The sequence below is a fragment of the Numenius arquata genome, chromosome 2 (assembly GCF_964106895.1).
Source record: "Numenius arquata chromosome 2, bNumArq3.hap1.1, whole genome shotgun sequence".
Lineage (NCBI taxonomy): Eukaryota > Metazoa > Chordata > Aves > Charadriiformes > Scolopacidae > Numenius > Numenius arquata.
Window position 1 is genome coordinate 100,542,220 of NC_133577.1, and position 13,520 is coordinate 100,555,739.

Below are 13,520 nucleotides of genomic sequence, written 5' to 3' on the forward strand. Positions count from 1 at the left end.
GAAATGCCTTTGAATAACTGCACACTTAAAAATGTCAGTAAACTACACTGTTAAATGGGCTTGGAGCACAAAGAATGAGGTCTTTACAATGTGCACTTAGGCACAGCCTTAGACCCAAGGCTGGATCCCAGCCACGCAGCACCCACTGTAGATCTACCTTAGCAGAGGTAGGAAACTTTGCCCCAGGCTGAGGGCATGGGAACTTCAATCACAGTAGCACACAGTCTAGTAATATCCAGTAACAACTCAAAAATATACATGTATCATTTTCTTAGCTGTGCAGCAGTAAGTGGTAGGCTCAATCAGGATCGCAAGTTCTCTCTGAGGTAATCATCCAGCCAGCCTACCTAGAACTTCTGAAAATGGAGCTACATCGAAGTCAAAAGTGGTTTGTTCTCCATTAGCACCAATTCTGCAGAGATGCATGGCACGCCAGGAAGTCAGTGGGAAAGCTCTAGGGCTATCATATTTTTGCTGGCTACAGACAGAAGGCAAGGGTCAACCACTAGATGATGTTACTCATGAGGTGGAGTCCAAAGAGGAAGAAGCCTACTCCCTATTTTTGTATAAGCACCACCTGCTGGTGTTTACATTCAATTCAGTTTCAAAGAACTCAACTAAGGGATAATTTAATTCATATAATTTGCCATATGACAGGTGAAATTGTACTTTTGATCTCTAGATTTTTTTAATTTTTTTGCTTTTGCTAAGGGGACTTTCAAATTAAATAATTTGTTTCCCTGATTTTTTAGTAAGAAATATGGAAGAACAGAAAGCAACAAGACAGCTCTTTCTAGGTTTGAAGAAGGTACTTAGGAACACAGAAGTGGTTTTCTTCCTGACTAGGGCTTAGCTTTGGATGAACAAACACATGAACACAAAATAAACATAGCCAAGATTCCTTCCTGTAAGAAGCAAATTCACAAGCAGAGTTTAGGAAAGCTGAAGCCCATTACTGAAGCGCAAATGGGACAATGGTTATCAACAACATTTACAGTTTATTAAAGTGTTCCTTAGACTTTTTCAAGAGAAGGCTACAAGCCTACCACCGTAATGCCTCAATCCCATGGGTAAACAGCAGGAGAAGATAAACCATACCTGTCTGAAAGTAGAAAAGGGCAGATATCAGGAACTGGTGGTGTGGAAGGCCTTAGTTTGGCCAGAGCCATAATATGCTCGAAAGTGATGTCAGTCTGAGTGCTAGCATCCACAAGCCGAATATCCTGAGAGCTACCATGAGCTTTGCTAATTGGGGCTCGTCGTAAAACCTGAACCACAATTGGCTCCTTGGCATTGCGAAAAGCTTCCACTGCCTCTTCGTGAGTAGCCTTGGAGAGGTCCTTCCCATTGACCTAGAGAAAAAGAGAAAAATATATCAAAGATTACTCATCAGAGAAAAGGCAGCATAGAAATGCAGGTGTAAAATACAGGGGGATGAATTCTTCGTGTAGTACATCAAACCATGTGCTCACATTGAGTGGACCTTATTTTGGCATCCATGCAAGACAAAAGATAAGGCTGAGGGGAGAAATAAATCTTTAATCTTTGCTAGAAATTAGAAATTATTTGAACTCTTCCATAACTGTCCCAATGAAATCTGAACACAGCAAAGAAACTACAGCTTTAAAAAGGACATTTAAAATTATTTCTCTCATGTGATTTTATTCACCTCATAAAATACAAATAAAAAAGGAGGGGTGCCTTTAATTTTCAATTTCAGCATTTTCTATGGCGTGCAACTGTTTTACAGGATTTCTGGCACAGCATTGTTATTAATGCAGATGTCAATAAACATGTCTCTGATGTCTAAAAAGAAACAGGCCAATTTTCAATGTTTTGTCACTTATCTGCTGTGGCCATTATACAATCATTAAGACCAAAGATAGGAAGATTTGACTAACACAGTCAGCTGCTGCTCTTTTAAGGAAAGAGAAATCTAAATCAAACAAACTGAAGAAATAATTTGCTACAAACAGACGAATAGTAAACCAGGGAAAATCATGTTGCAAATGCAGCATAGCTTGGCAAAACTAGAAGACTGTGGCAAGGCTTCTCTCTGCTACAGGCAAAGCAGGAAATCCCTCCCAGTCTAGATGAGGCTGTCTGGTATTAAATAAGGTAACTCCAAGGCTGGGTGATGCTAAATTCATATGAATTCAGGTGTTTTGGGCAAACTTGCCAAGTATCAGCCCACTACAAAATATAAGGGCTAATTTGTAAATGGCAGTCAGTAGCTAAGCCCTTGTACAGAGGGGCTGTGCAACATCCTTATGCTGTTTCCAGAGCAATGGGACTGCTGTTGACTGATGCACAGGACCTAACCATTGTGAGCTACTGTGGAGATGAGATGATCCTGTCCAGGGCAGAAAGGCAGGGCTTTCTAGTAACAAACATGAATATCTAAGGGTACCAAACCCTGATTATAATTTATATCCCTGGGAAAATCTCCACACTGGCAGAAAATCAGAAATAGGATTCTACTGCAAGTTCATGCCCCAATTACCTTTGTTGTATAGACAGTGAAGTCATAAAACTTCTGCTTAATGAACTAAGTCTAATCCCTCCACAGAAATAGGACAAACCTCATAACTGGCTTTTCCCCAATGCCTGCAAATGCTGGTTGAAAACAAACTTGCTTTGCCACATCACTCTTTCATTCAAGAAATTCTTGGAACTTTCTTGTCAAAAAAAAAATATATGCAAACAAGAACAACGCCAGCAAACTCAAAAGAGCCATTCAGCAGCCTTCAGTAACATTTTTAAGCCTGTCGAGAAAAGCCTTTGCAATTAAAAATGTCATATTTGAGTCAACATGTGTAATCATAGTCCTGTCTATTCATGTGGATGGTTATGATACAGCTGACCATTAATTACATGTATATATCAACTCAATACATTTCCAGAGTACACGCTCAAGTACAAGGCAGAACCAGCTTTCCTCTCACACAGCTTGCAAAGAAGCAGCTCTTTCACAGCCATGTTACTCGTGAGGACATGCAAAATAACCACACCGTAGAGTAGCCACCAATGCAAAGATCAACTGATCTTTCAAGCCAGCCCTGATGCTGTATGTGGTGATGTGAAGGCTAGAAATCATCTAAACAGATTTCTATACATAAAAAAGCTCAAAACTCCCTGTGCTGAATGCCTGGGATCCCCAAAAGTACCACCCCAAAAGTACCACACCACCACACGATCACCTAGACTGTGATCAAGTACAATGAACAGCAGCTAGCTTGGTCACCTAAGTTTAATGTATGTGTACTGTTTGCCCAGGGAAGTTGTGGATGCCCCATCCCTGGAAGTGTTCAAGGCCAGGCTGGATGGGGCTTTGAGCAACCTGGTCTAGTGGAGGTATCCCTGCCCGTGGCAGAGGGGTTGGAACTCAACGATCTTTAAGGTCCCTTCCAACTCTAACCACTCTACGATTCTATGATTCTCTGATGAGTGAGGCCAAGAATGCAAAGATTTTATGTTAAGATTCTATCGTTTAAATTATCATCCATCAAATTATAACCTTGGATTACATCAATCTAAGTTACATGAAAAAATATCATTGGTACATAGGAGGAAGAGCCAGAACAGTCAAAGAACAAGGTATAAGAAAATCAAAGAAGTTTCCCCAAGGAGAGAGCTTCTGCAAACCCTCTCTGATAGCACAAGTTATACTGCCAGGGTGTTCAGACTCAGGCCCATCTCACAGAATCACAGAATCTTCATGGTTGGAAGGGACCTTTGAGATCACTGAGTCCAACCACAAAAAACAAACAACAAAAAAAGCCCCCCCAAAAACCACCACCAAAAAAAACCCCCACACCAAAAAAACCCAACCACATCTAATAGAAGCAATTACAGATAAAGCTTCAAGCCTGGGTCTCCTAGTCTCCAGTTCCAGCCTCTGCTTCATTCTTGCTTCTGACTCAGATCCTGTCTCAGACACAATTTTCCACAGTTTCTGCAGCTTTTGTAACAAGAGCATCCTATAGGCCCTCTGAGTAACTCTCATTCCTAAGGCCCTAAGAACAGAACATTTATTTTCCTGCCTCCCCAAACCCTTTTAATACTTTTAAAGTTTTGGATAACTATATGGTGTTTCTCCTAAAAGCAAATGCTTGGGAATAAATACCACATAGCACTGTATCAACTTTTTCCCCTATTCAAAACACACAATCCTTCTGTATCCCAGCTGAACCATATATTTTTTGGCACAAGATGACCATTTGTCACAGATCCACATTAGCAAAGCAAAAAGATATTTGGATAGCATACAAAATATATTATTAGATTTTTTTTGAAAACCAGAAGCTCTGTTTATTCACATCAGTCAATACTTATCACTTATTCTAAGGAATTAGACATAAATTGACAACAATGCCATTTACATGCAAATTTTATTTCCAAAGAATAATACTATTTTAAAATCACGAGTGTGAAAAATCACAAAAGGTACACATTTCCATTTATCCTGGGAACCTATGGCTGACCTCTGTTTTCATTTAAATGGCTATTTAATTTAAAGACTTTAAAAACATTCCATCCTTTATGTTTGTTTCTTATGAAATACAAGCACTTTGAACACCCAATACTTGTTTAAATTGTCACTTGAAGTTCATCAACACACTTCGTCAATCTGCATAAAGGTCACCTAATTTATGAATGTTGCCTTTCTCAGAAGAAAATCTATAGCTGAATTACTCTATGCTGGCAGCTGTCCTGCCCACTTGGGGCTGGGAAGAGAGAATTTATTTTAAAACCTAAAGCCAATACTACAGATGGGGTTGGAAGCTCTCTTTAGCTCCTTTAAGGGTTTGTTTTCTGCCTCCTGCATTATCCCCCAACTTAACACTCACATATAGCTACCCTGGGAGCCATAGATAGCCGACCACTTATTTACAGCAAGCCACTTACAGGTTCTTAGTGGATGATTAAATAAATTCCTTGCATCAGAAAGGTTACTTTCAGTGGAATCCCGGGTACTATTTTAAGTGAATAGAGAAATCAGTCACTTTTAACAGTCAACACAAAGACATGGGAATACATTTGTTGTAGCAGATGGGCTAATTAATCCACAAGCAAGTTGTGAATGTTAAGTAAAGAATATATCTTTTCTCATGTAAACCATCCTCCTGCCCTGTTAGATTAAGCTTCTGTTTAATGAACACTCTCCCCCTCGGTTTGGACACACTGCAAAGTCTGGGCCACTTTTCAACATCTCCCCCAGAGTGACTGGTGGCCACTGCCTGGATCCTGGCCATCCCCTTTGGATTCTTGCTCTAAATCCAGCCACGTGCAAAATTGCATTAGCGTCAGAAAATAAACAAGCAAATGGGCTTTGTCTTTCATACGCAAGTCAACTGATGTTGCCAACTGCCACTTCTAATGCCAGCACCACTGTATATAGGTTTATTCCTACTCACACAGAGGTGGACAGCAGAGAAGGAAGGAGAGACAGGACAAAATAACAGTGACTATAAAAAAATGTAGGCAAATGATTGCTAGGTTATCTTTGTGCTTTGAATTCTAAAAAAAATTTTAAAAAATTAAAAAATCAGTCCTTCGATGAAGAGTGCTTCCAGAATTTAAGTGCCTGTGACCATGAAATGAAATAACCCCATGAAATGATATAGCCTTGTCTTCTAACACCTTCCTGTTCTTGATAATTTCTTTTAACACTAACCAGAATTTTTGAATCAAGAGGGGCAGAAATGTTGATATGTTTCCTGCCGTCTTCTACTTCCCTGATACTAACAGAAGAAGGGAAAAGAGAATAAAAGGAAAAAAGATCTATAGTCATGTGAATGCAACCATCACAGAAGGTGTCACATTAGCAGCTCGTGAGATAACCTCTTATCCTCAGCAAATATTTGGCATATGCAAATTAAAATTTAAGGTCAACTCTGATGAACTAAAATCCTTGGAGACCCTCCATCTAATCAGTAAGGGCAAAGGGAAGAATAACCTGAGCATTCTGCTAGAGTAGACATCTCCAGACACAAGGGTTTCCCAGGAAAATGACAAAGATGCTGACTGACGTGACGACGGAGTTCATACAAGGCTCACTGTCCTAGGAGATTTCAATGCCCATGCAGGAGATGCCTCCGACCTGACAGGTGCTAAACCTGCTCTCATCACAGCAGTCTCTTCACCTCCAATCCCCTGCCCTAAATGCATCCAGGCTACCACACCCTGGGTGCACCTTTGGATGGCAAACTGGCACAAAGGATGGAACACTGTCTCTTAGTTTGACTAGTCCTTCTTTAGGACAGGAATTTGAGCCCTCCCTAACTGCAAGCCAGAGAAAAAGAACAAAAACATACCACCTTCCTCCCAGACTTACAGCTTTTGGCACATACAGGCTCTAGAAAACTTCCATCGCTGAGGGCCACCAGCTGTGAGGCTCTCCAGGCAGGAAAGGAGGGCACACAACATGTGAGCTACCAGTGTCGTGCGTCCAGGACAGGACACTGCAACTCTTCTGCTAATGCAAATGTGATAGCTCATCTATAGAAAGGGCACTCGACACACTGACCTTTCAGGTTACAGTTCAGTACTAAGCTGCATTTGCTTGAGCAAGCTCATCTGAAAGGTAGCAAATTCAGTCACTACCCAATACCACTATCTCAGTTAGGGTTCAGGCAAGTTCAGTAAATGGACAAATTTTATGCTGGTAAATGACATTTTCTCTTCTTTAGTCAGATGAGTTAAACAATGTTTGTTCCCATTTGGTCCTTTTTGCCCTGACCACCAAATCTTGTCATCCCTCCTAAAAGCTACACAAGCAACTGAATATGCAGGCTCTGGCTGCTTCCTTCAGGCTGAACCACAGGCTTGCAGTGAGAATTACATCTCCACTACTTGTAGAGCTGAGGCTTGTCCTGTTTGATAGGTCATTTAGCTGCTTTGACAATACTGAACAGATCCTGGCAATGCCCAGTACTGCAGCCTTCTGTGAATCTTCCTGTGTGCAACCAGCACCACTTCTATTTCCCAGTATTAAGCAGAAATCTACTGTGGCTGAAAAGCCTATGGCTTAAAAACCATAACCTAAGCAAGACAAAATAAATGCTACAAAAAGTGGGAAAACATAGAAATCTACCTGTTTCCACTCTGTACATCTTCCTTCCAGAGGGAAACAAATCAGTGGCTTCCCAGAAATTTTGATTATCTAAACAGCATGTCAGAAAAAAGCACCTTTCTCTCAAATGACCTCAAGATGATGCTTCATTTTGTCAGAGTTGTCCACTGCAATCAGTGCACCTGTGGGCAGGTCTGGCAGCTGCAACGCCTCTTTATGAAGTACAGGTCACAACCCCAAAAGACCTCAGTGAAGAGCTGGACACTGCCTGGAAGTATTGTCTAATGAGCTATCCTAGGGAATTGCAAAGATTTTTAAACCGGATTGGAAAAAGTGCCCCAGGTAGATGTACAGGGAATGGAGAAATAGTTCTCATCACAATGGCAAACAAGTGAGCAAGCTAACTAATACAGAAGTACTTGTGAAACAAACTCTAGTTTAATATCTTTTTCTCCATGATTTTGCCTTCTCTACCCAGTCATCTCTAACTAAAATAAAACCGCTACTACAAGAAGCATATCCCAAAACTTTGTGTGCAGAATCATGCTCCATGTCTTGAAAGAAAAGTCAAGTCCGTTGTAAGCAAAGAAATCACTGAAGGTCCAAACCCCTCCACCTTTAGGAGGGGGTTTGGTGTTTTAAATCACAAATTTACTGAATAACTGCATTTAAGGTACTGAGTATAGAAAAAGGATGGTGTTTTAGATGCATGCCTATAGCCTGCTTATAGCTGGCTGGGTTAGGCACAACCACCATTCACCGCAAATGCCTTTGAGCATTTCAATCTCTTCTAACAGCATATGGAAAAGTCCACCCTGGAAGACACCTGGCACTTCCATTCCTAGTCTTTTTGTCTATCTGGGCCCTGACCTTGAGACATATTCAGAAAAACACTTGGATGCTATAATTCACATCTCCAGGATAACTACGCCTGCTCCAACAAGTTTAAAAGTGCTACTGAGTTAGCAGCTTTAATCTGTAGCCAAAATGCGACCTGACCTCCTGCACTTCATAACGTGAGGCTTGGGAGCCTGGGTAATCAGAGAATATCCCCTCCACCTCCTCACTGTGTGTTAGAGCAATGCACATCTCACAAAGATCCTTTCAAGTCCTTTAGTGCTGATGTTCAACAACATCAGAACCGCTCAGAAAGCTCAGCTCAGAAAGTACAGTAACAGCTCAGAAAAGGTTCACTTGAGTTTTGAAAGAGAGAATGTACTATTATCTGCAATTCTCTTGGTTTGTGAGTGAAATGAAACAACCAAATTAAATTTAAGAACCACTGTATTAGTTTCATAGTGAGCTGCCCAGAGACAAGTGCTGGTAGACATGCATTTGTGAGCAGCTGCTATTCTCCTCTTCTGACCCCCTCAATTTGCCTGGCAGTTGCTGTGGCCATCTTTCTTGCATCCTCTTCCAGCTGGTATTTAAGTGTCATTCTCCTCTCCCTTGCTTTTCTACCTCTGGTCTCTTTCTTCTCTCCTCTCTTTTAGGCTGTTTGCTCTTCTCACTCTGCCTTTTCCTTTCAGTGCAGACCCTTCCTTGCTCCCCGGGGGTCTCATTTATCTCATGCCTCTCGATTCCAGCACCCTCCATCTTCCCTTTCCTGAACCCTTCTCCATGAAGACCTCCTGCTGCCCTCTCACTGAAACTGTCCCGTTCCTGCAAGGTGGGAATGCTGGCACTTGTCATCCTCCCACGGTGACAGCTGGACAGTCGGAACACTCATGATATCTGCCTTCACCAGCATCTCCTGGTACCAACACAAATGATCAACTCACCCAGATGGTGATGCAACAAGGCTGGAGTGTATTTACTATGTAAATTGCTTTTAATATTGACAAACAGTTTTTCTGATGATATTAGGATTCTGCCTGAGGGCAATAAAGACTAAACTAGCTGTGGCATGCATAAAATACGTTGAGTTACTTCTTGATATAATTAGATCATCATTTATTACATTAATCATTGCAAACTTTTTCTATTTGTGGACAGGACATTATATAAATCTCTCACGAGAATATACCACATACAGCAACCCTTTGATGGTGGGGAAAAATACAATCAAAGGGCAGTGTGTGTGCTCAGAACAAATCATTTTTAGCTCTGAACCCCTTCATTGAATGCTGTATTCTCCTGTGAACTTCACGGTCTCTCTGCTCTACCACACGCTCACTCTCCAATTTCTCTTCCAGGGTATGTATTTTTCTCAGGGAAGAGGCACTTCAAAAGGTAGCTGCCATTAAAGTTTTAGGAGATAAAATTAACAACATTCTTTAATCATCTGCAATTCCCAAAGAATAATGGAAGGGCTGACTGGCAGATTTCAGGACTCTGTAAATAATGTGTAGTTACTTTTCTTCTTTTCAGGGAAATCACATTCTACATTTCACTAACAAAAAAAAAAGTCTCTCTTTCACTTCTAAAAAAATCCCCCAGCTTTCCATGAACTCATCCATGGATGGCATCGCCACATGAATGTTACACTTATCACTGTCATAACAATTCATCCATGTACAGACGCCTGAAACTCCTGGTCTCCTCCGAACCGAGTAGTTTAAAAAGATAGATGGCTGCCTTCTGGCTAATTGTGGGAGTTCTTTCATTACTATAAAAAGACTTTTTATATCTCAAGTGACTTTATAAGCAGTGAATAATGAGACTTAAAGTCTTTGGAAAAGAGTCCACTGATCAAATGCTAGGATAACTTATGGGCATGGTGACCTTTTCCTCAGTAAGATACTCCAAACTGCTGCTCTTGGCACATTATTAAAATTCCCCATTTAAGGCATGCAGTTCAGCACAAAGCAGATTTTTTTTTTTTTTCATTTTTAAATTCAGTTTAAGGTAGCACAGCAAGAGCTAGAGCTCTCCCAGGGCTGAGGACTAACTCCCACCCGCTCCAGCTGTGCAGGAGCAGGATGGACGGCAGTGGCAGCACCGGCAGCCAGCTGGGTCTCACCATCCTGCTCCTGGCTGTGGTGACGGCACCAGGAGCCTGCTCCCCGCCCCGCCCCCAGCAATCCTTGCCCCAGCAAGGGAGCACGTTTCTGCCAGCACATCCACCAGCAAGCACCAATGCAGTGGGCTGGCTCTTAAAAGTTGCAGAGAAGAGCAGTTGACAGCATGTTGCTTCCAGCCTCTCCAGAAAGTTGTGTTTTACCTCGGCCAAGAGGGTGCTCCATGTGCCAGTGTTTCACGCTGCAAAACAGCAGGAATGTTAAACCCAACATCAGTGCTGAGCCTGGTCCCACCCCTCACTGAAACCCTGGCCAGCCCCAGATGCTGCCACACATCTAACCCAACCCCATGTCCTGCTGGGGCGACAACGACACGAAGTGCTAAGGTTTGAGGGCTCCCTAAAAGCATTTGCTTTTCTTCAATGAACGTACAACAGACTTGCTCTACTTCAACATGCATTTCTCACTGCGTACCTGTTTTAATTGTTATCTTGAAGGAATAGAAAAGGCTCCTCCTCTCTTGAAATAAAACTCAGAGAGTCCCTTTCCTTATTTTTCCATTCTTCTCTCATGCTGCCTCGACACTAATTTGACACTGTTGTTCTCCATTGATTTTCATGGCTCTACTCCAGAAAAAGCATATTGGCAATATTTTTTTTGTGCGTAATAGTATTTGCAAAAATTCCTTCCAGCTTTTTACAGGACTAAATGTTTTAAAAATACTTTTCACAAGCTCATAGGTATTTTCAGTGGCTCAGCCATGGGGGCTGACACAGCAATAGATTACAATGAGGTTTAACATCATCCTGCCTCTGGAACACGGCATATGGCAAATTCCTTGATCTCTTTTTCAAAGAAGAAGAAAATATGAATTCAGAGGAACCACTCATTTGACAAAATGAAGTAAGTGATGGGGCCTCACCTGCCGTTTAAAAGTCTATCGGATGCTTTTGTACCAGAAAGTTCTCAGTAGCTCTTAGGAAAGTTTAGCAACATTTTTTATTTGAAGATCAAGAGAACAGGTAATATTAACATCCAGGAGAGCAAGTAATATGAATGACAGTATGCTTGTACATGTTTAGTTAAACACAACGTACATAAAAGAAACTACACGTAGATGTATATATAGAAAACATTTTTGTTTGTTTATTCCCTTTTGTTTCTCTCTCTCCTCCTTCAATAGTCCTTTAGAGGCCATTTAGTCATGTAGGATTACTTTACTTTTCTGCTGAGTGATGGCTTACTGCATTGTCAGAGAAATATTTTAAGTTGTCGGTTTCTGAAGTTTGATTTCGACATTCCTTCTTAGCAGGAAAAATGGCAAGGGATGTGAATACTAGGACCAGCCTAATACTACCTTATTTTTACAGCACCACGGCTGTATACACATCTTCAGTAGTAAGAGCTACAGTTCCTTCCTGGCTGAAAATCAATTACTGCTGCTATTTCTGTCCCAGTGTTTTTATGTCTGTTCTTCCTTCTGGAGTGCCTCTCTCCTTCCTCTCTCCATATCTCTGCCTTCCCTCACCAGTTCCTTCCACTGTTTTACTCCATTTGCCTCTTTGGCTTCCTTCCCTTACCCTCCTCTTCCTCCTTTTACTTCCTTTATTTTATTGGGCTTGATGTCTGTAGCGTCAGCAGCAGCCATCAGTCCTGTACAGCTTTAGTACTTAACACCTGCGAAGGGAACCTTCCCCTGCATGGAGTCTACTTTTGAAGCCCCTCCATACTGGCTTTGGGAGAGAGTGAAGAAGCTGGTTTGGTTTTCCAATGGGCTCTCCAAACATCAGCAAAGGGCAATTACCGAGGAAGTTCACACAACGCTCATCAGTTTCCTTTTTGCAGGCAGTTCGGGGTGTCTGGCAAGACTGTGTCAGAGCTGCTGTTCCAGCTCTCCAAGGCATGGCAATGCTGTTAAGGACCAAATGGCCAAAAAATATGGCAGGGAGCTTACACATGGCTTATAGACAAGGCTGTGCAGTCGACTGGCCACTGAATATGCTGTGTGAATCAGATTTGTACCATTGCCTTGCAATATTACAAGTATCACTGAAATCCAAACAGATTTTGAAGAATCTCTGCGTTAACTGTTCAGAGGAATACCTGGCCTTTGGAGACATGTGGGCAATTCTTGCTGCTTTCAATGCACTGACATCAGATGGTGCAGTTCAGCACACAGAGCAGAAAAGACCTTCTAACATCAAGAATAGAGTAATTCTTTCTCTTCTGAGCAACAGAATTATCCTTTAATATGTAATGAGATTATTTGACAGCCTTTTGATTAACTTATGTAAAACTAGCACGAACAGTTTAATTAAAACACTGAAAAGAATACTGCAATCCACACTTTATACCTCCTATACTTATCTATTTAGGAAAAAAGACCTACGTGCCAGGACTGTCTCTTTTTGGTTATACAGTATCAAGCATCACAGAGCCCCAAAGTATATAGGGCCTTCTGGATATTGCTGCAGTAAAAATAGTGATTATTATAAGTCTGTGCTGAGAATTTAGACAACAGATTATAAGGGGACATGAATTAAAATAGACACACTTGAAAATAAAGTTTATGGCCTAGACAATGAAAATACTGCAACTATGGCATACTGTGGGATTTCAAGACAAGGGCAATATCGTCTTTGTTTTGTTTCAGGAAAAAAGTCCTTTTAAATTATATGACATTTCATAAAATAAAAAGGTAGATAACGGTGAAAGAAGAAATAAGGCACTTTTTTTTTTACATTATATATTAAAGGAGAAGCACTAGGTGCACATAAATTCCTGCTAGTGATATACAAATTATATGTACAGGATTATTTTATAAAGGGAGATATAAGTTCTATATCTGCTTATAAAAGAATGATCGAGCAACAGCTGACTATCTAGAAATGTTTTTAATAAGCTTTAAAAACAGCATAGCGTTTGTAAAAGCAAAGTTCCTGAACAAATTAAGACACTTCAGCAAAATCAGCAACACTGAAAGGTAACACTTCTCAACTGAACTTCTTAATTAAACCGCACAGCCAGACTTTAAAATGTCATATTTGCCATTTAACCATGACTTCTGCCTTGTAGAGTTTGTTTACATTAACTCCTGCAGCCTTCTTTAGTAGGTGGCAAGAAACTGTTGCAAAACATAAAATGTTTACTTACTGAAACTAAAATACAATGTTGCAATGTCACAGCTTGTAGAATCTTTATTTGTACTTCGAAGAATAACACCCGGTCAGGGAAGAGCTGCTAGACCTGCATCTGGATGGATATATAGTATCCAAGTGCAAATTTCAATCAAGACCTAATTCTACATGCTCTTAACAGTTCAGCTGTACCTGGATTCACGGGTTTCTTCCCGGCTTACTTGTTGAAAAGGTTATGTTTTAGAAAGGCTCAGTTGGAGAAAAGAATATTTTCCCCCTTAAATTTAAAATCAGACAGGCTTCTGTTTCAAAACCCACATCATGTAGGACTTGAGAGTAGCTTTCATG

General features: G+C 41.0%; 1 protein-coding gene across 2 annotated transcripts in view; it reads right to left on the minus strand.

Moving 5' to 3' along the window:
- PDZRN4 (PDZ domain containing ring finger 4) overlaps window positions 1-13,520 on the minus strand; it is a 249,689-nt gene that overhangs the window by 43,814 nt on the left and 192,355 nt on the right. For both annotated transcript variants that reach the window (XM_074168055.1, XM_074168056.1), the window contains one exon: window positions 1,099-1,352. In XM_074168055.1, the coding sequence (XP_074024156.1) occupies window positions 1,099-1,352 (254 nt within the window). The remainder of the gene's footprint in view (window positions 1-1,098; window positions 1,353-13,520) is intronic.